The 20,845-nt window shown below is 36.4% G+C and overlaps 2 protein-coding genes and 2 pseudogenes across 2 annotated transcripts; 2 read left to right on the top strand and 2 right to left on the bottom strand.

The window, feature by feature from the left end:
• Positions 1-4,635: 4,635 nt before the first annotated feature.
• Positions 4,636-5,740, bottom strand: LOC106294127 (B3 domain-containing protein At1g32030). Its single transcript, XM_013729730.1, has one exon. The coding sequence runs from the start codon at positions 5,647-5,649 to the stop codon at positions 4,636-4,638; it is 1,014 nt and encodes a 337-aa protein (XP_013585184.1). The 5' UTR covers positions 5,650-5,740.
• Positions 5,741-6,946: 1,206 nt separating this feature from the next.
• Positions 6,947-9,881, bottom strand: LOC106343170 (DEAD-box ATP-dependent RNA helicase 5-like). Its single transcript, XM_013782318.1, has 13 exons — positions 9,323-9,881; positions 9,127-9,248; positions 8,931-9,038; positions 8,771-8,851; positions 8,588-8,666; positions 8,423-8,508; positions 8,280-8,336; positions 8,107-8,174; positions 7,956-8,024; positions 7,743-7,836; positions 7,485-7,649; positions 7,311-7,403; positions 6,947-7,209 (listed from the first exon to the last, which is right to left on the bottom strand). The coding sequence occupies exons 1-13, from the start codon at positions 9,831-9,833 to the stop codon at positions 7,114-7,116; spliced, it is 1,629 nt and encodes a 542-aa protein (XP_013637772.1). The 5' UTR covers positions 9,834-9,881; the 3' UTR covers positions 6,947-7,113.
• Positions 9,882-13,272: 3,391 nt separating this feature from the next.
• On the top strand, positions 13,273-14,028 carry LOC106344612 (annotated as a pseudogene).
• An 82-nt stretch (positions 14,029-14,110) lies between these two features.
• Positions 14,111-15,120, top strand: LOC106344611 (annotated as a pseudogene).
• The last annotated feature ends 5,725 nt before the right edge of the window (positions 15,121-20,845 follow it).

Here is a 20,845-nt window from a genome sequence, read left to right as displayed (position 1 = left end):
TTTCGGAATATACCGAGGGACATATTCCTCGGAATATACCGAGGGACACCTTTCCTCGGAATATACCGAGGGACATGTTCCTCGGAATATACCGAGGGACTTCCGAGGAAGTTTTTCCTCGGTATATTCCGAACTTCTTTTTATAAACGGATCGATCGATGAATATACGTCCAAAAACGCATCGATCGATCGAGTACTCCGAGGAGATATCCCGACGAAGTTCTCCCTCGGTATATTCCGAGGAGTTTTCCGACAAACAAGTGATCCTCGGAATTTCCTCGGAAATATGTTTCCTCAGAATTCCGTCGGAAAATTCCGAGGGATTTCCGAGGAAAAAAGAAATTCCGAGGAATTATTTCCGAGGACTTGTTTCGTCGGTATGTCGTCGGAATAACGTTATTCCGACGAAATTCCGACGATTTTTTCCCTCAGTATTCTTGTTGTTTTCTTGTAGTGCACGTCTATGGCTTCACGGACGCGAAGAATCGCGTAGAACAAAGCGAATACACAAAAACTCAAGAATGCTGCTTTATGTGTTTCCAAAACAGAGGACTGTTGGTTTATTAGTTGGAGTAGTCCTATAAGTCCAGCGTTGACCATTACGATGACTTTGTGTACTGCGGTGGAGTATGTGGTGAACTTTACCGCTTCATCGTCGGAGATTGGGAGGGTTTGGTTAACGGCGGAGACCGCATCCATATTTTGTATCTTCTCTGTTTTATTCCTTTTTCTTTTCTTGATCTTTGAACTTTACATCTGTGATGATTTTATAAGAGCAGGAATCTGAGAGCTGATCAGCTGATCATTTGTCTGCATTGAAGGATGACCGTCCGATGAGCTACGTGCGCAACGATCATTATCTCTCACCGACCAGCATAGCCCGGGCCCACACGCACATTTTTTTGTGTTTTTCCTCAACACATGATGTAAAAAATAGAATAACATGTTGTAAGAAAAAAAGTAATTTTATAGTTGGGTGTTATTTGTTGCTGTGTTATAATGGATTCAGGAACGTAAACTAAATTTAGTGTTATTGATTCAAAGATTTTAAAACTTACATTAAAATCATATGTTAACTAGGTGTTTTGCCCTCACATACAGACATTATCTTTTTACGAATACTTATTAGTTCATGTCTTATTAACTCAAAAATCGATTTGGTAAGTTATCATTTAGGTTGTCGAAAATTTTAAATCAAAAATTAAATTATTTATACATGATAAATTTTTCATCAGTATATATATATATATATATATATTATTCTATTGAAATTTTAAAATACTCAAATATTAAAAATATTTTATAAAATTTCTTTATACAAATAGTTTTTGTCTGGTTAATATTTAACTACAAATTATTTTATACCTTAATTTTTTAATTTATAATTAAAATATTATTTCTGGATAATAACACAGTATGTATAAAAATTATCCTTTTTAAATAATTTTTTTTATTTTTGACAATTTTATTATATTAGTTCATACTCAATTGTCTAATATAACATAAAATTTAATATTATTGATATAAATTTCGTTTTTAATTATATAATAAGTTATATATAAAAATTTATTAAGGGTAACAACAACATTAACCGGTCTAACTTTTAACGTGTGAGTTCAAATAAAAAAAATTATTTCGCAAATAATGGTATAGATTGTTTAATGATTTATAAATTCTAATTCAAATCAAGTTTTATTCAATCAAACATATTTACTGATGAATTTGATTCATAACGGATTTGAATAAATTTGTAAAGATCTATTTGTTAAAAATACAAAAACTCAAATCCGAGAAAACTCTCCATATTTTGTAAATGCTAATTAAAATTAATATATCAGATTGTAAAAATTTGTATTTTTTATTTGGATTTGTAAATACTATATAGATTTTTAAATCAATTGAAATATATAAACTAATAAGACTTTCTAAAAGTACGAGTCCCATGCCCATATTTAGAGCGAAAGTATTAGAAAAGTAGCATGACAACAAATACACTTTTTTTTATGACCGGGGTATACGACAGATCAGACCCCAATCAACTAATCTTTTGGAGGCATGTTCACCGGTACTGGACAGATTTGCTTGCTAAAATGAGAATTAAATACTCATGTTCTTGGCCACACAAGCATATAAATCTGAGATAGTAAGTTTCGAACCTGGGGTGATTAGCACCTTTCCAGGTCTACCTTACCGCTTGACCACGCTTAATACACATTTCATACAACCTACATTTATAGTGGATTGACTAGCCTAAGAAAATTAACCAAGAACCAAAAACTGAATTAGAAAGAAGCAGAGAAACGAGGGTGTTGCGTTCTTTAACAGGGGTAAATTTTAACATTCCGGTTTGTGGTATATGGAAAGACTTAACAGGTTTGTGGTACGTGGAAAGACTTAACAGAATTGATTTGGCTACCTATGTCACCAAAGTGCGCTTACATTTTCCGTCACGCATTTGTTTAGAATTCCACGGTTAAACGTGCTTGAGCTGGAGTAGTGGAAGGATGGGTGACCTATCGGAAAGTGCTTCGCGATACCGTGTGAGTGAGTCCAAAGCATGGGGAAAGGTCACGTGATGATTGCAAGGTCAGTAAACAATGATTTTGAACCTTCAAAAAAATAATTAATGCACTGTCCGTCGGATGGGATGGGACCCACGGGCTGAATGAGCCGGCGTGGGTGGCCCATTAGCTGTGCACAGTCGGTCCGTTACATATTTAGCCGACATTAGGAGACACTCAATGGTCCAAAAGTTTTTGTAGATACCTCCCCAATATGATAGTCAATAAAACGAAGTCCATTCTTGAAAAAGAAAGAAGTTAAATAGTTTATTTTTTGTTGCAGTGTTAGGGATGGCTACTTGGATACCCATTCGCGTTTCATTCGGGTCTATTTTAATTTTGGCGTTTTTGATTTAAAGATTTTAACTTCATTCGGGTATTTAAAAATTTCGGTTCGGGTTCGGATAACCCATTTAAATTATTTTAAAAGGTTAAAATTCATATATACTTTAAATTTTTCACAATCTAAAAATAAAAATAATATATAACATATAAATTTGAATAATATATGCCAAAACACCTAAACTTCACATAATAATTGGTTAGGTTGAATCTTTGGATAAAGAATCATTACATATTTTAAATATTTTGGTGTTTTGAATATCGTGTAGCGATTTAGATATTTACTTTTGACTATTAGTATATATTTTCAATTATTTTGGACATCATCCAAATATCTTATATATTTTGGATATTTTTTGGATATTATAAAAATAATTAATATATTTAATCATAAAATATGATTCCAATCTATTCGGACACCCGAAATAATTTGGTTCTTATCAGATTTGGTTCTGGTTCTCTAGATACCAAATTTTTAAACTCATTTGAATATTTAACCAGTTCGTTTCGGGTTCAGTACTTCTTTTTCTGTTCTTTGGATTCAGATTTTTTGCCCAGCCCTAGCGCATTCTCTCTAGAATGCATTGTTTTCTCGTTTTGTTTATACAGTAATCCATAAATTATTAAAGTTGGGATTTTATGAATCTATAGAATTTTTTTATGATTTATAAATTTAGAAATATATTTTTATTTTAAAATAGGAAAAGTAACTGATTTTTACGGTATATAATTGACTTCAATTTACAAATATAAATTTATAGTGTTCTCATTTGATTATTTGATATGTAGAAAATATGTACTATAAAATGTAGATGCATAGTGTTTCAAAAAAAAAGTGTTTCAAAAAAAATGTAGATGCATTTTTAGGTGTAAACGACAAAATAACATCAAAATATTTTTAAGTGCTGAAAAAGTTAAGGATATACTTAATTATAAATAAAAAAAATAAATTGTATAATGTTTTATTAATATTTATATAAAAGTTATATATATTAGCTATTAATTTATGTTTATATTAAGACCATATATTTTTATATAAGGATTTTCAAAATTTATTATCTTGTTGTTTATCGAATTGTGCTATATTTAATACTAGTTTAATTCAGTAATGATAGAATTTATTAATTTATATTGTTTATTAATTTATACGATTATTAATTATGGAGTTTCTATTTGATCGATAATCATTCAAGCAGTACACCAGTTACCATATCTTACTGATTGAACCTTGTAAAGTTCTACAGAAGGTAACAAATGGTTATTTTAAAAGGGGTAATCAGCTCAACATAATGAAAAGATACGAAAAAGTCATCTTTCATCATGGTTAAAATGTCGTTTACCATAGTTAAGGTGTTGTTTGACGGACGTTAGGAGACACTAAATGGTCCCAAAGATTCTGCAGATGCCTCCCCAAGATGCATATGATTCGGGACTAGGTGAGTTTAACTATGCCACTTTCTTGTTCGATGGGTTTTCTTTGAAACTAGAGAGATCAGATCAATTCCACCATACAGGTTTATCCTTCGAGAAATTAATTAATTAATCAATGCAGTAAGTAAAGCAAAGAAAATAAGACACCAGATTCATATTAAATTGTTAACTTCATACAATAGCAAAGATCTTAAAACAACAGATCAGACTCCTAGGAACAAATCGAAGAAAAACCTCAACAATCCCCTGACATAAGAACACAGTGAGAATAGATCAACCAACAACAGACATGATAAACTTTTCAGACAGAGAGATCAAGAGATGAGCTACTCTGTGCCATGTCAGGAGGAGGAGGAAGAACAAGGGCAAAGCAGAGACGTTCGCGCCACCTGAAATACCAAACACTGACGTCGTCATCTTCTTTCAAACCATTACCCTGAACGACATCGTTCCACCCACAGATCAAAGCATAGTTCAAGGTTCCATTCCCTGCTCCTTTCATCATCTCCCTCCTCATCAAAATCAAACCCCACTTTTTCTTGTGTTGATCCACTAGCATCGCCCCAACTCCGTTCTTTTCATCTTGATGCTCTGCTACGATTCTCAACTCCACGGGAGTCAAGAAGTCGTTACGGATTAGGCTGTTGAAAGGCAATAAGAGACGGCTCTGTGCTGGGTCGACATCTGTACTGGTCAGCTTCTTCTCAAAGATGAGCCACGGGCCTTCGGTTACAAGTTCTCCTCTCGTTGCTGCCATTGCTTCCAGTAAACTTACCAGCCACTCCGGACTAGCTCTACCTTTCCATGAAAAAGGAGGAACCCTAACTTTCTTGGATTTACCACCACTAATACGCTTTTCTTGCAGGGCACGTCTCTTGCGGTTTGTCTTCTCTGTTAGAGTTGAAGAAGGAGGATGAGGAGTGAGAGACGATTGAGGAGAAGATACATAAAAACATTGAAGAGGGTTCGCTGGGGCATCTGTCTCAGAATCATCTGGGGTCTTGTTAAGGTCGAAAAGTGATGAAGAAGTAGAAGCCTCATTAAGGGTTTCATGGCTTGGTGACCGGAGAAATTTCTTCGACGGGCTCCTTCTTTTCCTTGGGAAGGCATTGAAAAATCCATACTCGATGTCTTCTTCTTTTTCAGACAGAGTCCCCGATTTTAATATACGGTCTGCTTCTGCTTCTTCTTCATATAACAGGACGGCGGCATCAACCAAGGTACAGAAATTTCTCGAGCTTATCTCTTTCTCCGCAGCCGCAAGATGATCATCGTAATACGTACTCTCTGTGTTTTTATCTCTCTTTTTCGACATAGTTTAGGGTCTCAAAGCAAACGAAAGTGGAGAGGATGAGAATTATTAGAGATTAATCTCATCTGATTTTATAAAGAGAGAGTAAAGGCTAAAGAGCTCAGACTCCTAATTGGGTACTGTTATGTTTCGAAACTCTTCCTTTTTAACTTACTTGGGAACCAAGCCTCCCACTATTTTCCTTTCTCTGTTTTTAAAAGTTTTCCATTTTTTTCTCTAGGAAAATCTGTAAATCTGATAATTAGATGTTTTAAAATCTTTAAGAAATCTTAGTACAGTTATCTCAAATAATTTTATATTATTTGTTCGCCATGATATTTATCCAAGATCAAATCATATATATATATGTCTGTAAAGAATTTTTTCTTACAATAAAAAAGAAAAATTCCCTTAGATAACAATTTTAGTTTTTTTTTACAAAAATAGATTTACATTGAGGAAAATGACCAAAAGAGGTTTTATTGAAGGCTGTTTGAGAGAATTACCCATAAAAAAATCTCATTCTTTTAAAATAATTAATATATAGGAAATTAACAAATTTTAAAAAAGTATGTTCAGGTTTATCTCTAACAAACAAAATTGACAATAAAATGGGGAATTAACAAAAGGTAATTAAAAACAATAGAATTCCATTTTTCGCAAAACTACATTTTTGATTTCTTGAATTTAAAATTATTTTAGAATTTTGTATAACACAATAATATAAAAGGGAAATAACAAATTAAGAATAAAAAACGATCTTGGAGTTTGCAAGAAGTGTTTAAAGGTTCGATACCACTCTAGTGACAGTAAAAAGTTCTGCCGGTCCAGTTATATTTTTTCTATTGAAATGCCAGAGATTGAGTTTGCTAAAGCTCTCGACCATTTATTTAGGGGAAGGGATTATGCTTGGTGTTAGACATGTTAAACCGAGACTGATGAGGATCACTCAGATAGAATAGAAAGCGATGATCGTCTGAAGTCCCACATAAAAGCTGACTACAACCAAGTACAAAGTTTTGAACTCGAGTGATAGATAGTTTCTCAGAGACCTAAAATCGCGCTGCAACAGTAAAACGAACAACAATCTACAAATTTGCGACTAGTCACATTAACACGTAATTTGCAAACGAACAGAATCTCTGATGATTCTCAACATTGGCAACATTGGCTTTGGGTTCAGGTTAACCGGCGGCTACCGAGAGAATAGCTTGACTCCAAACTACAAGTCTTCTTCCATGATACTCATATAATAACTATATACCTTTGAGAAGGATAAAGGTAACAAAGAAAGTAGTGTAGATGTGTGATTCAGTAAATGTATTTTAGGAAAAGAATACCATCTTAATAAACGCATACAAATATAACTAAAAATGCTGAAACAAAATGTATATGTTATTCAGGCCGAGCCGACACACGAGACGAAAATCAAACGGAAGTTTTTCATATCCATCTATAACAATAATAAAACTAATCGAATAAGAAAAACTAGTCTTCGTCGTCAGAATCAGCGAATGTGATCTTCGTAGCCTTTGGAGCATCAACTGCTATTTCTTTAAAATGAGCTCCATACAGTTTTGACTCCTGCAATTTTTAATAAGACAACACACATCAACCACTACATATCTAGGTGATGAAGAAGAAGAAACAATGTGTGTGTGTGGAGGGAGACTCAAGAATCAAACCTTTTTCTTTACATGAGTGCCAAACTTGGTAAGATCAGTAGGCACTACTTGTCCAGCTTCCCTGAGAACATTCACAAGCTCTCCAGCAAGACCCTTCAAGAAGACAACAAGAATATTTTAATTATCTCAGAAAACTCTGCTTAAGATTATCTGAGGTAAACAAACTTAACTTACCTTGTTCTGTTGTGTGAAGAAGGTATGTGCAACACCCTTCTTACCCGCTCTTCCCGTCCTCCCGATTCTGTGAACATAATCCTCTGTCGTTAAAGGGAAACTGTAGTTTATCACAACTTCCACGTCAGGGATATCGAGCCCTCTTGCTGCTACATCAGTAGCCACCTACAAATTTAATAAAACAGTATCAATGCTCTGTTTTCAAAACCAGCCAAGGTGTTATTATTACACTATTATATAACCCATGGAGTTGCGTACCAGCAAGGGACAGGATCCTTCTTTGAACAATGCCAAAGACCTGGTACGTTCGCTCTGTGCTTTGTTTCCGTGTATGGATACAGCTTTCCAGCCTCTATATAGTTATGTAAAGATTAGAATCAATGCAGCTTCTGGAGCAAAATTATTCAAAGATGTTTGTTTTTTTTTTTTTTTTTTCTGTTGAGGTGATTTAGGAACAAAAAAATATCAAACCTTTGCTGAAGGAAACGCTCGAGACGGTCAGCTTCCACCTTGTACAAGGCAAATACCAAAACCCTGTTCCTGTAAACACACAAAAAACTTGGTGTTAGTATGGGTGACAAAGATCTGGTAAGGAGTTTGGATAATTGAGTAGAATATATACTTTTGTGATTTATGGTATTTTTCTAGTAAAGCAATAAGGCGCTGATCACGAGCACGATCGTCCAGGACCTGCATTCGTAGCCAATTCAATAAGACATGTTGTTAGGAATGAATGCGACTGAAGGAGGAGGAGGAGAAAACATAACTTGCTCTAGGGATTTATCATATACATACCTCAACGATTTGCATAACGTCGTGGTTGGCAGCCAAGTCTTCAGAACCTATGACTATCTGAAACAAATTTGATTTGATCATTGAGAAAATGAAACAACTTTGTAGGTCAAAGAAAAGATAAAAAACTGAAGAGGAAAACAAACCTTGACCGGGTTTGGATCCATGAATTCCTGAGCCAGTTTGTGAACATCTATAGGCCAAGTTGCACTGAACATAACCATCTGACGAACTACAAGACAGAAGAACAAACTTTCATTGGACATGATATGATGAGATTGCTAGGTAAAAATGGGATTCTACCACTTTACCTTTGTTCGTTTTGCTCAGAATAAACCGGACTGGTTCCTCGAAACCCATATCAAGCATTCGATCTGCTTCATCCAATACCTGCAACACACGAGTTTCTGTTACTGTCTAATACATGCAATAACGATGCAACTTATATGATGATCCTAAGTCAAATAACAAAAAGATGTTGTTATGTTGCTTACCACAAAGGAAACATCTGAGAGACGGAGCTCATTAGACTCAATCAGGTCTCTCAAACGACCTGGTGTGCCAATGACAATATCCTAAAAAAAAGACAAGTCATAATCAGCAAACACAAGACAGTGTGTTTCTTCATAAAAAGGAGATAACAACAAGTCTTACAACTCCAGAACGAATAGCGTTAATTTGAGGCCTTTTAGAGCTTCCACCATATACACAAATCGATTTCAAACCACACGGTTCTCCAGCTTCACTCAAAACATCAGATATCTGCCAAAAACCATATCACCACAAACTAAGACTAGGTTAACCTTTATTAACTAGAACATGAAATATTAAACTGGTTTATATCTCTAACCTGAACAGCTAACTCTCTTGTCGGAGAAAGAACAAGACAAGTCGGGTTCCTTGTTCCTTTACCACTCTTGTTCTTCTTCAACATGTGCATAATCGCAGGGATCCCAAACGCCAATGTCTTACCTAAAAACACACCCAAAATCACAAAGTTACAATCTTCAAAATCCATTACTAACCAAGACAAAGACATTACTGACCTGAACCGGTCTTCGCAATCCCGATAAGATCGCGACCATCCAACAGAAACGGCCACGAATGCGACTGAATCGGAGAAGGTTTCTGGAAAGTCTTGCAGCAATCAAGAACATTCGCAGGCAACTCCGACTCAGCAAATGATGTTAAAGCTGCGTACTTTGCTTCCTCCACACCTTTCCCGGTGACAACAACCTTCTGCTCACTTTCTCCTCCTCCTCCGTTAGAAGCCTCAGGTTCCAGCTTCTTTTCGGGGACTTCACTCTCTTCCTCCTTCTTCTTCTTCTCCTTCTCCATCTCCATCTCTTTCTCCTCTCTCTTACGCTTCTTCTTCTTCTCTTTACTACTCAACTCCTCGCCCTTATCGACTACCTCTTGAGGAACTTCCACCTCTGCGTGTTTGTTCTTCTTGCTCTTCTTCTTCTTCTTCTTCTTCTCTATCGTGTCTGTCATTGGACTCTCGACGGCGGCTAAGGGTTCACCCGAAACGGGAAGCTCTTGCTTTTTTCCAGCCATTTTTTTCTTTCTTTTGTTTGCGATTGAGAGAGCTGAAACGGCCGAACGAGAGTCGTTGTTCAATTTAGGTTTTCATGAATTTATACATCGAAAACTTATTTTTCTAAAATTGCAAATTTTGTCTGAATGTTTTACTTATTACCCAAAAAGGGTTTATACTCTTGTTTTTCTATCCTTTTCTCACTAAACTCTTATTCTGTTAAAAATATACCTAAATATGACCTAGTTCCTCAACAAATGGAAACTTCTTAGGCCATTAGTAAATCCATGATCCAATTCAATCTGATTTAATAATATAATAACTAGGATAAGACCTGCTGAGTTTATTTGTATATATTATGGATAGTTTTTTTTAATATATTTGATCATTTTATTTATACATATACAATGTTTTTTGTTGTTATTATATAATTTCTTTCCGATGGACCGGATCAATTTTTATTAAAAATTGTGGAACTAAACTATAATTAATATAGCATGGGTTGATCGGATTGGACATTTAACAAATTATGACACAAAAACTTTATTTTTTTCCATCGAACACATTCTTGAAAAAATGAACAGTACTGTTTTTACGGCTGTATTATTTTGACATTTATCTTCCATATGGTTTTGAAAAGTTTCAGATCAACCATCGAATTGATACATGTCATTTTAATGCCTTTAGTTGTATGGTTAAGTAAAACTTACATTTTTGTAATTTAAAGTCGTTTTAAAAAGTTCAAAATATAACATATAAGAAAAAAATCTAACATATAAGAAAAATATAACATATAAGGTTTCCTCATTTTTTGTAATTTAAAGTCGTTTTAAATTTTTTAAAATATAACATATAAGGTTTCCTCTTTTTTTGTAATTTAAAGACATTTTAAAAAATTCAAAATATAACATATAAGAAAAAATCTATTTTTTTATTATATGGTTAATGTGATTGTTTAATTTTTTTAATAATATAAAATTAACAAAAATGAAGAATGATGCAAAAATTGTTATCAAATCTTTATTATTCATAGTCATTAATTGCTATATGTTAATCATATTAGGTAATTCTGTAGTTTTTTTTTAAGGAAAAAATACACGCTTCTTATATTTTGGGTTAATATAATGTTTCCTAGTAATTGGATTTAGACCAACATTTTTTTCAATTGATTCTTAAGCTGCCAATTAAGCTAAATTGACTTCCTAATTAAGTGACGCTTAAACAGGTTCTCTTTTTAATTAGTACAAACTTAAGGTTGCAACTTTTAAAAGGATACTCAATTAATATATATATATATATATATATATATATATATAGGGGATAAGCATTTGTGGGATTAGGTTTAATCGAGTTATAACTCTTTTAGATCAATTTGAATATAGGTGAGCATAAATCGAATATCCAAGTTTCAAAGTTAATCTTAATTGGACTCACTTCATCCAAATAATCAATTATACGATTCGATTCGATCTGATCGGCTCTGCAACTACCTAGATATTCAATGTATGTATGAAATATGATTTCAAACAGGCTTGAATAGAACAGTGACATGAATAACAAAATTACCTCTTTTTTTTTCCGTCGATAATTTTATTAAAAAGGAAATGGGTCAAGCCCATGGCCGAAGCCCAAGTGCAAGCGTACTGAAACAAAAGCCCATAATACAAACCGGCCAATTACAACGAACAGGCCGAAGCCAAAAGGGAAAGTACGGCCCAACCGGCCCAATACACAAACGCGGACATATCGCCCTAGTCGCACCGAATCGAGACGGCCACCGACACCATTTTTCGGCGGAGCTCCTAACCTGCAGAGCCTCCACACCTCCGTAGTTGTTCTCCGCAGCCAAGTCTTCACGCCGGAGAGTTCATCGACCACGTGAGATCATCTCCGACTTTGCACCACCAAACACTTTGGACAGGCGGCGGAGAAACACCACACTTTTGCCCTTAGCTTCGCCGGAACTCAAAACATGCAGAGCTCCCGACTAGAAGCACAGCTATCATCGAAGCTTTTCCTTCTTCTACTCGGAGAGAGTATACCGATGTCAACGATTCCTCATCCGATTGAGATCCAAGATCCAATTATACCCACTTAACCGCGAGCCAAACAGCTCACACACATAAAGGAACCAAAGTCCAAAGTAACGGACCACCACAGCCGGCGACGTAAGGAAGAACATACCTTCACATCCCGGAAACTTGACCGACGACGGCGGAGCTGACGAAGCCTCCACCCCTCGGAGATAAAACCGGCGTCGACAGATCTGTGCAAGCCTCTGTCTCCCAAGAACCGGATCACCACTGACCATACGACAGGCCCACCACACCCACTCCTCTTGCGACCGCGTCTTCCCTCCAGCGGTAGAGACCACCAGAGCTTAGACAAGGCGGTCCATCCATCTTCTGAGCACCGCTTCCGTGTTACGGGTTAAAGAGAACTTCTTACCGATTCTCTCGTGATTTTTCTTATCCTCTCTTTACCACCAACCATGGCTTCTGCGACCGCCACGTGGACTCCAACCTCCCTCCAGCTCCGTCTCGCTTTGAGCTCCGGCGTTCGCCGTAAATCCAACGCCGTCTTCCTGCGCCCCTCGCGGATTGGTAGAAAATCTGTTTGTGGAGTTGTCTGTTGCGTTTCGCAGAAGCCGGAAGTGGAGGCGTGGACTGGATCGGAAGTGGAGGCGTCCCTCTCACGCTCTCGATATTTAGTTCTTCTCCTTATTTTAACAAAATTATCTTTACTCAACAACATTTCTTTTAAATTTCCCCACTAGTGTTTTCTTGAATGCGTTTAGTGAGATACAATAAAATACATACATCACTGGCGAAAATTAGATTTACCAAATCCAAGAAAAGCTGAGGGACAAAAAAAAAGAAAAGAACAGTTAACGGAACAGAGTTGAGGGACAACAAGTAACAAGAACCTACCTGCTTAAGCAAAGCAAAGCTTATAAAGCAACACCTTTCGTCTTCTTTAACGTTCTTAAACATAAACTCTTGGGACATACAACTTCTTCTTAATTGTCTCTTTTTCTCGGGAAAATCCAAAGTCAAGATCGAAGGGAGATTTCGTCTTTAGAGATCTTTAGAAGATTTCAGATTCAATCAAACAAAGGTTGGTATTTTTTCTGTTGGTAGAAGCAGGAATCGTAAGCTTTCTTTTTCCTCTCTGAGCTTTTGGGTTTCAGGAAGATTCAACCTTTTTTCTTTTCTTTTTTTTTGTTGGTTCAATTCTTCTGCTCTCGACGTTCAAATCTATAGAGCATGTTTAGATCTTTGCTTGGTTCAAAACACTAGATTAGATTCTCCATTATTCATGATATGGCTTGAATTCGTTTCGTTTCGTTTCAAATGCAGATTCGACCAAAGGATGGGTCTTTTGTGTTACTTCCTTACTAATATAATGGCCATGCTTCAAAATTTTGGCTTTTCTGAACCGAATTACATTTAATAATTTAATAAAGTTATTATAGAAAAATCGTCTGTCTCTTTGAATCAGGATGATAAGGAAGTATTGGCTCCAAGTTCTGATGTTACTGCATCAACTACCACAGCAGCTACTCATGGTATTGAAGTAGCAACAGAATTTAAACCAGTGGAACATCCATCCGGTCGAGCCTTTGGACAATGATCAACCGATTCAATGTCCCTTGCCCGAACCATCCATTCTTAATGTAACCCCAATGGTTCTTTGTTAATCTTAAGTATAGCTGCTTATACAAAAGCTCTGAAGTTTTGAAATTTGTAATCTTTGTAGTGATCCTTTTGATATTTGGGATTTGATGCACAACAGGATGGAAGAATCTGGAAGGAGAGAGTCTCTGCGTCTATGAGGAGAAGAGGTGATTTGCAGATTATGAAAGATGAGAATTCTACTGAATCTGATGGTTCAGCACCAAAACCTCATCGCCTGCCTAATCGTTCCATCTTGCCATCACTTAGTGCCCCTGAACACAACTTGCTAAATTTACTAGAAGAATGCAACGCGATTCAGACGGTAGCTTCCAAGAACGGATGAACAAAGTTCCAAGTTCAAAGTTTATAAGCACTGATAACTAAAAGAATGAATATTCCAATATTCTTATTCTGTTGTACTTAGTCAATATAGTTACGTAAATATAAGAGATCAATATCTCGTGTAACAACTTCCTGTATATATCCTCTTGTATGTAAGCTTAATGGGACAGAGGAAGACATTCAAACTTTCATGGCATCAGAGAGGGTTTTCTCTTGAACCTTCTCTATGCCATCTTCCCTATTTTATTTTATTTTTCCTTTCTTTTCTTCGCCACTTCCGTTTGTCTTTTCTACAATACGCCTCCATGGCAACAATTGAGAGAGCGTTTGGTGTGACCAACATCAAACACCATATTCCCTTGGTTTTGGATCTTGATGTGTTCAATTACGATGCGTGGAGAGAGATTTTCTTAACGCACTGCCTTACATTCGATTTGTTAGGCCATGTCGATGGAACGTCTGTTCCAGACGGCGATGATGACACCACCTGGAAGAAGCGCGATGGACTTGTCAAGCTTTGGATCTACGGAACCCTTGCTCCGCCGCTGTTCAAATCTTCCTTCAAAACCGGTGGCACATCCAGAGACATCTGGTTACGAAGAGAAAATCAGTTTCGTAACAACAAGGAGTCACGAGCTATACAGCTCGACAATGATCTCCGCACCAAGTAAATTGGCGATCAGACGGTGCGAGAATACTCACAGGGTCTTAAGTCCATTGCTGATCTCCTGGAGAACGTCGAGGTTCCGGTAGGCGATAAGACTCTCGTGATGTATATGTTGAATGGTCTCAACGAAAAATTCGATCACATTATCAATGTGATAAAGCATCAGAAGCCCCGTCATTTGAGGAAGCACGGAACATGCTTGAACTTGAGGAAACGAGGCTGAAGAACCCAACCAAGGCGACTGCAACACACGTTGACACGCCTTCCTCTTCAACTGCTCTGGTCACAACGACCCCATCAGAGGACAATCAGCATCAGCGCTCTCAGCACAAGAACAACAATAGAGGAAATCGACGTGGATCACGTGGTCGTGGACGCCACAACAACAACAACTATAACCACCGACCACAATACACCAACAACTGGAGCATGCCTCCTCCTTACTGGCCACCTTACAATAACTGGAATCCTATGAACCAGTGGATGCAGTACCCTGCAGGAGGAATGAACCAGCGAGCCTACACACCACGCCCATTCCCTACACAACAAGAAGCTCACCTTGCGGCTCAAGGATTTCAGCCAACGACGGACTTTACTTTACAGAGGCCTTCAATACAATGACATTGGCTGAACCGAGCCCAAACTGGTAGATGGATTCAGGAGCTTCCTCGCATCTTGCATCCTCCTCAGGTAACCTCCATTTTGTTATTAATCTGAACACCGGAAACTCGGTGATTGTTGGTAATGGATCATCAATTCCCATTCGTTCTTCTGGTACTTCTATTATTCCCACCAAAACTCGCTCTTTGGCTTTAAAAAATGTTCTTGTTGCCCCTCAAATTGTCAAAAATCTCATATCTGTGCGTCGCTTTACAAAAGACAATTGGTGCTCTGTCGAATTTGATCCTTTTGGTTTCTCTGTGAAGGACCTTCTGTCTCGGAGAACTCTACTCCGCAGTGAAAGCTCCGGAGATCTCTATCCTGTTCCACCAAGCATCAATAAAACACCTCTTCATTCAGCTTTTGTTTCACAAGCGCCTTCCTTATGGCACAAGCGTCTTGCTCACGTTAGCAGCGATGCTCTCAAGACCATACTTTCCAATTCTTCATTCTCTTGTAATAAAGACAAGTTGCCTTTTTGTAACGTTTGTCAATTGGGGAAACAAATAAAACTTCCAGTTTTCAAATCTGATAGCAAAACTACAAAACCATTCGAGCGTGTTCATTCAGACCTCTGGACCTCCCCTGTTCCTAGCTTAAGCGGCTGTCGCTACTATATTTTATTCTTAGACGATTATTCACATTATCTTTGGGTTTACCCACTAAGACAAAAGAGTGATGTCTATTCTAAATACCTCCATTTTTCATCTCTCATAAAAACTCAATTTGGGGCTCACATTAAAGCTTTTCAAAGTGATAATGGAGGAGAATACAATAACAAAAGATTTCTTGATCATTTCAACTCAAATGGGATTCATTTTCGATTCACATGCCCTCACACCTCTCAGCAAAATGGCAAATCTGAGAGGATGATCAGAACTCTAAACAATGCCATTCGATCTTTGTTGTTTCAAGATCAGCTCGCCCCATCCTATTGGGTAGAAGCTCTCCATGTTGCGGCTCATGTTACCAACATTGTGCCCTCCTCTGCTATCAGTCATAAGACACCACACTCTCTGCTGTTTGGTCAAAACCCAACATACGACCACCTAAGAGTGTTTGGATGCCTCTGTTTTCCCAATGTCAACTACTCAAATCTTCATAAACTCTCTCATCGCTCTACTCCTTGTCTCTTTATTGGCTATCCATCAAACCACAAGGGTTACCGATGTCTCTGCCTCAAAACAAACAGAATCAATATTTCTCGTCATGTGGTCTTTGATGAAAACACATTTCCAGCCGCTCAAAAAACCTCATCAAACACTTCCTCCTATCAGTTTCTTGACATCAGCGACAGCCCATCTCCCTTGTTTACTTCCATATTACAAGGTCAACCTCAAAGCCTTCCTGTCCTAAACACTGCTCCTTCAGCCTCACCACATCTCGCAGCTCCATCTCAATCTTCTCAAGTTGAGCCTCCACCTGCGAGAATGACAACGCGGGGACAGTTGGGCATAGTCAAACCGCGCAAAATATTCACACTCATAGCTTCCTCTGTTTCTCGAATTCCAACTACTTACCAAAAAGCTTTGATTGATTCTAACTGGAAACCATCAATGGTTGAGGAGTATGATGCTCAAATTAAGAATAAGACTTGGGGGTTGGTTCCTAGGCCTTATGGTGCAAATATAATTAACTCAATGTCGCTATACAAGCACAAGTTTGATGCAGATGGAGTTCTAAAGCGACACAAATCGAGACTTGTGGCTAATGGGAAAACACAAGAAGAGGGCATAGACTTTGATGAGACCTTCAGCCCAGTAGTGAAGCCTGCTACCATTCGGTTGGTACTGAATATTGCTCTCAGCCGTGGTTGGGATCTCAAACAACTAGATGTCAAGAACGCTTTCCTACACGGGACCGTATCTGAGACAATTTACATGCATCAGCCTCCAGGGTTTGTAGACAAAACCAAGCCTCACCATGTCTGTAAGCTAAACAAGGCCCTCTACGGTCTAAAACAAGCGCCCCGGGCGTGGAATGCACGTTTCAGTCAGTACGTCAAGCAGCTAGGCTTCGTCACAAGCAAATCGGATGCATCACTTTTCGTTTTCAAACAGAACAATGACATTGCTTACCTCTTGCTTTACGTCGATGATATAATTTTGACAGGTTCCAGCAAGTCTCTCTTGGAAAAGATTACTTCAAGTCTCAAGAAAGAGTTCCCAATGTCAGACTTGGGACGATTGAAGTTCTTTCTTGGCATCAAGGTGGACTACAACAAAGCGGGTCTCTTCCTCTCTCAGTCACATTATGCCCACTGAAATCATAGCTCGCGCGGGAATGACTGAGTGCATACCAATCTCAACTCCTGCGGATGTCAACACCAAACTATCCGCAGACACTGGAGATCGCATTGACAATCCCAAACAATACCGGAGTCTAGCAGGGGCTCTTCAATACCTCACCATCACTAGGCCAGATATCACATACGCTGTCCAACAAGTGTGCTTGTTCATGCATGATCCACGCCAACAACACTTGACTGCACTAAAACGGATCGTTCGCTACATACAGGGAACTAAAGGTCATGGTCTCCAGCTATATAGGTCTTCTACTGATGCCTTAACAGCTTATTCAGATGCTGATTGGGCAGGCTGTCCAGACACCCACCAATCTACATCAGGCTATTGCGTGTATCTAGGGGAGAACCTGATCTCATGGTCCTCAAAAAGACAACAAACAATCTCCAGGTCTAGTGCAGAAGCAGAGTATCGAGGAGTAGCCAACACTGTAGCTGAGACGTGTTTTCTACGGAACCTACTTCTTGAGCTCCACCTACCGATCACAAAAGCAACACTCATCTTTTGTGATAATGTGAGCTCCGTTTACTTGGCATCCAATCCTGTTAAGCATCAACGTACAAAGCATGTGGAACTTGATCTCCATTTTGTCCGTGAAAAAGTCGCACTTGGTCAGGTGAAAGTGCTACACGTACCATCATCATATCAGTACGCAGACATATTCACAAAAGAATTGCCTTCCTCACTTTTCAACGCCTTTCGAACCAGTTTCACCGTTCGTTCCGCTGCCGATCAAACTGAAGGAGGGTAAAAGAATGAATATTCCAATATTCTTATTTTGTTGTACTTAGTCAATGTAGTTACGCAAATATAGGAGATCAATATCTCGTGTAACAACTTCCTATATATATCCTCTTGTACGTAAGCTTAATGAGACAGAGGAAGACATTCAAACTTTCAATAACAAGCCTTCTTCAAACCCCTCTTGAATATATGTGTATTTTCGTGTTTACACTTTTATTTATGTCCGTCGGACAAAACTTAGGTTCACCCCTGGGTCGAACCTTTAAATTCATTCCTCTTTTTATAACCAATCAAAGTACCACCTAGATTATTAATAAAAATATTAATTTTTTAAAAAAAAATCAAAAATAATTGAAAAAAAAATGATGTCACTAACAAAACCTTAAATCTTAAATTCTAGACCCAAAATCCTAAACCCAAATTCTAAACCCTAAACCCAAACTCTAAACCCTAAATCCTAAACCCAAACTCTAGATCATAAACCCAAACCCTATATCGTAAACCTAAATACTAAACCATAAATTCTAAACCTAAACCCTATATCCTAAACCTGAATCCTAGACCCTAAAGCCAAACCGTAAACCCTAAACCGAAAACTCAAAAAGTTTGAATTCGGATTTAAGGTTTGCAATTTGGTTTAGGGTCTAGGATTTGGATTTGGATTTAGAGTTTACGGTTTGAGTTTAGGGTCTAGAATTTGGGTTTACAGTTTGGGTTTAGGGTTTCGGATTTGGGTTTATAGTATAGGGTTTGGGTTTAGGGTTTACTATTTGGGTTTAGGGTATCGGGTTTGAGTTTAGTATTTAGGGGTTAGATTTAGATTTATGATTTAGAATTTAGGATTTAGGGTTTTGTTAGGCATCATTCTTTTTTCAACTATTTAAAATTTTTTAAATAAAATTTAATAGTTTTTATTAATTATCTAGGTGGCATTTTGATTGGTGATAAAAGATGGGGTGAATTTAAGAACAAAACCAAATCGCAATGCAATCTTTATATATTATTTGAAAAGTAAGTTTTCTATATATATCATTCATGTTAATATTAACAGTGGCTAATTACAAAATATCCTCAATAAATTAAACTAAATTATTATATCTAATACAATTATTTTAACTTTTTTCCTTTTTGATATATTGTCCGCTAGATTTTTAAATTTTAGCTCTTTTTTTTATATATAGTCAGCTAGATTTTAAAACTTTAGCTTTCCTTTTTCATATTAGTTTCCAAATCATATATATACAAAAGAGAAAGTTTTATAAAATTTAAAACGTGGATATAATGTATATAAAATTTTGATTTTAAAAAAGAAAATTTAAAAATAAGATTGATATTTTTCAAATAATAATTTTCCTTTTCAACATATTATCAAAATCATCATATATATTAGTTTTGATATTTTTATGACCTAGATTTTAATTTTAGCTTCTTTTTATTTATTTTCGTTTCAAAATCAAATACATATAAGGAAATATTTTAAAATGATATATCCTCTGGAAATTATTTTAAAAATTTATATTAAAATATTGGCAAAAATAATAAAATCTAAAATATTAATAAAATTTTATTAAATTTTAATTTTAAATATAATTTAAATTTAAAATATTTACAGCTGCATATGTGCAGCAAAACACCTAGTTTGTATATATGAATTTATTTCATAAAAAAGGAAAATCCACCAAATAAGCTTGATATTAAAAAAAACTGTCCTATAAAACATAATTGCAAATATCATAGCATATTATAGTTACAATTTTAACATGAGTGTGATACATAGAAAACTGACTTCTCAAATAATATTTTAGAGATATTAAATTTTTTATCAATATATTTTACCGATAAGCTTTATTTTTGATCAATATATTTTATAAAAAGAAAAAATTAACATAAACCAATAACCTTAATAAACTAAAAACTATTATAGTTCTAACAATTAAGATTTTCTTATTTCTTGTTTTGCATAAAAGAAATAAAGGCAATGTACAAAAGTAAGCCTTTAAAGAAAATTATGTAGATTATTTTAGAAAAAGCCTTTAAATCTAAAATGTAACCGAAATTTGGTATTTCGATAAATCTAAAGGCAATGTACAAAAGTAAGCCTTTAAATCTAAAATGTAACCGAAATTTTACTAGGCGTAACATTATTATCAAACTGATCCCCCTTATTAAGTTTGTTATATTATTTCAGACAGATTTTACCGGTTATACCTGGAGGTGGTAGAGCAGAGACTGTTTTGGCGGCTCTGAATTCGTCATATCTTTGGGAGCACTGCAAAGTTCTGAAGCTAACAAAAAACATGAGATTGCTGGCTGGTCTTACTGATGATGCAGCAAAAGAGCTTGAATCCTTCTCAAACTGGATTTTGGATATAGGAGATGGAAAAATAAATTTGCCTAACGACGGTCAAGTTGAGATTGACATCCCTTCTGATTTGCTGATACAAAATAGTGGAGAAGACCCTATCGAGACTATGGAAAAAGAGGTTTATGGACAAGCTTTTCAAACTTCAACAAATAAGGATTTGTATAGACATCGAGCCATTCTTACTCCCACAAATGATGAAGTGGATAAAATAAATGACTACATGCTTTCGCAGTTGCCAGGTAACATGTTTTATCATTTATTCTTATGTTCAACT

Source organism: Brassica oleracea, chromosome C5 (genome assembly GCF_000695525.1).
Source record: "Brassica oleracea var. oleracea cultivar TO1000 chromosome C5, BOL, whole genome shotgun sequence".
Classification (NCBI taxonomy): Eukaryota; Viridiplantae; Streptophyta; class Magnoliopsida; order Brassicales; family Brassicaceae; genus Brassica; species Brassica oleracea.
This window is presented reverse-complemented; position numbering and strand designations above follow the sequence as displayed.

Excerpts from the sequence above, each read along its gene's own strand:
- LOC106294127 (XM_013729730.1), bottom strand. The coding sequence starts at position 5,649 with ATGTCGAAAAAGAGAGATAAAAACACAGAGAGTACGTATTACGATGAT.
- LOC106343170 (XM_013782318.1), bottom strand. The coding sequence starts at position 9,833 with ATGGCTGGAAAAAAGCAAGAGCTTCCCGTTTCGGGTGAACCCTTAGCC. Across the intron at positions 9,039-9,126 it reads CAAGAGAGTTAGCTGTTCAG|ATATCTGATGTTTTGAGTGA; the intron begins GTTAGAGATATA and ends GGTTTTTGGCAG. Across the intron at positions 7,837-7,955 it reads GAGCGTTTCCTTCAGCAAAG|AGGCTGGAAAGCTGTATCCA; the intron begins GTTTGATATTTT and ends ATAACTATATAG.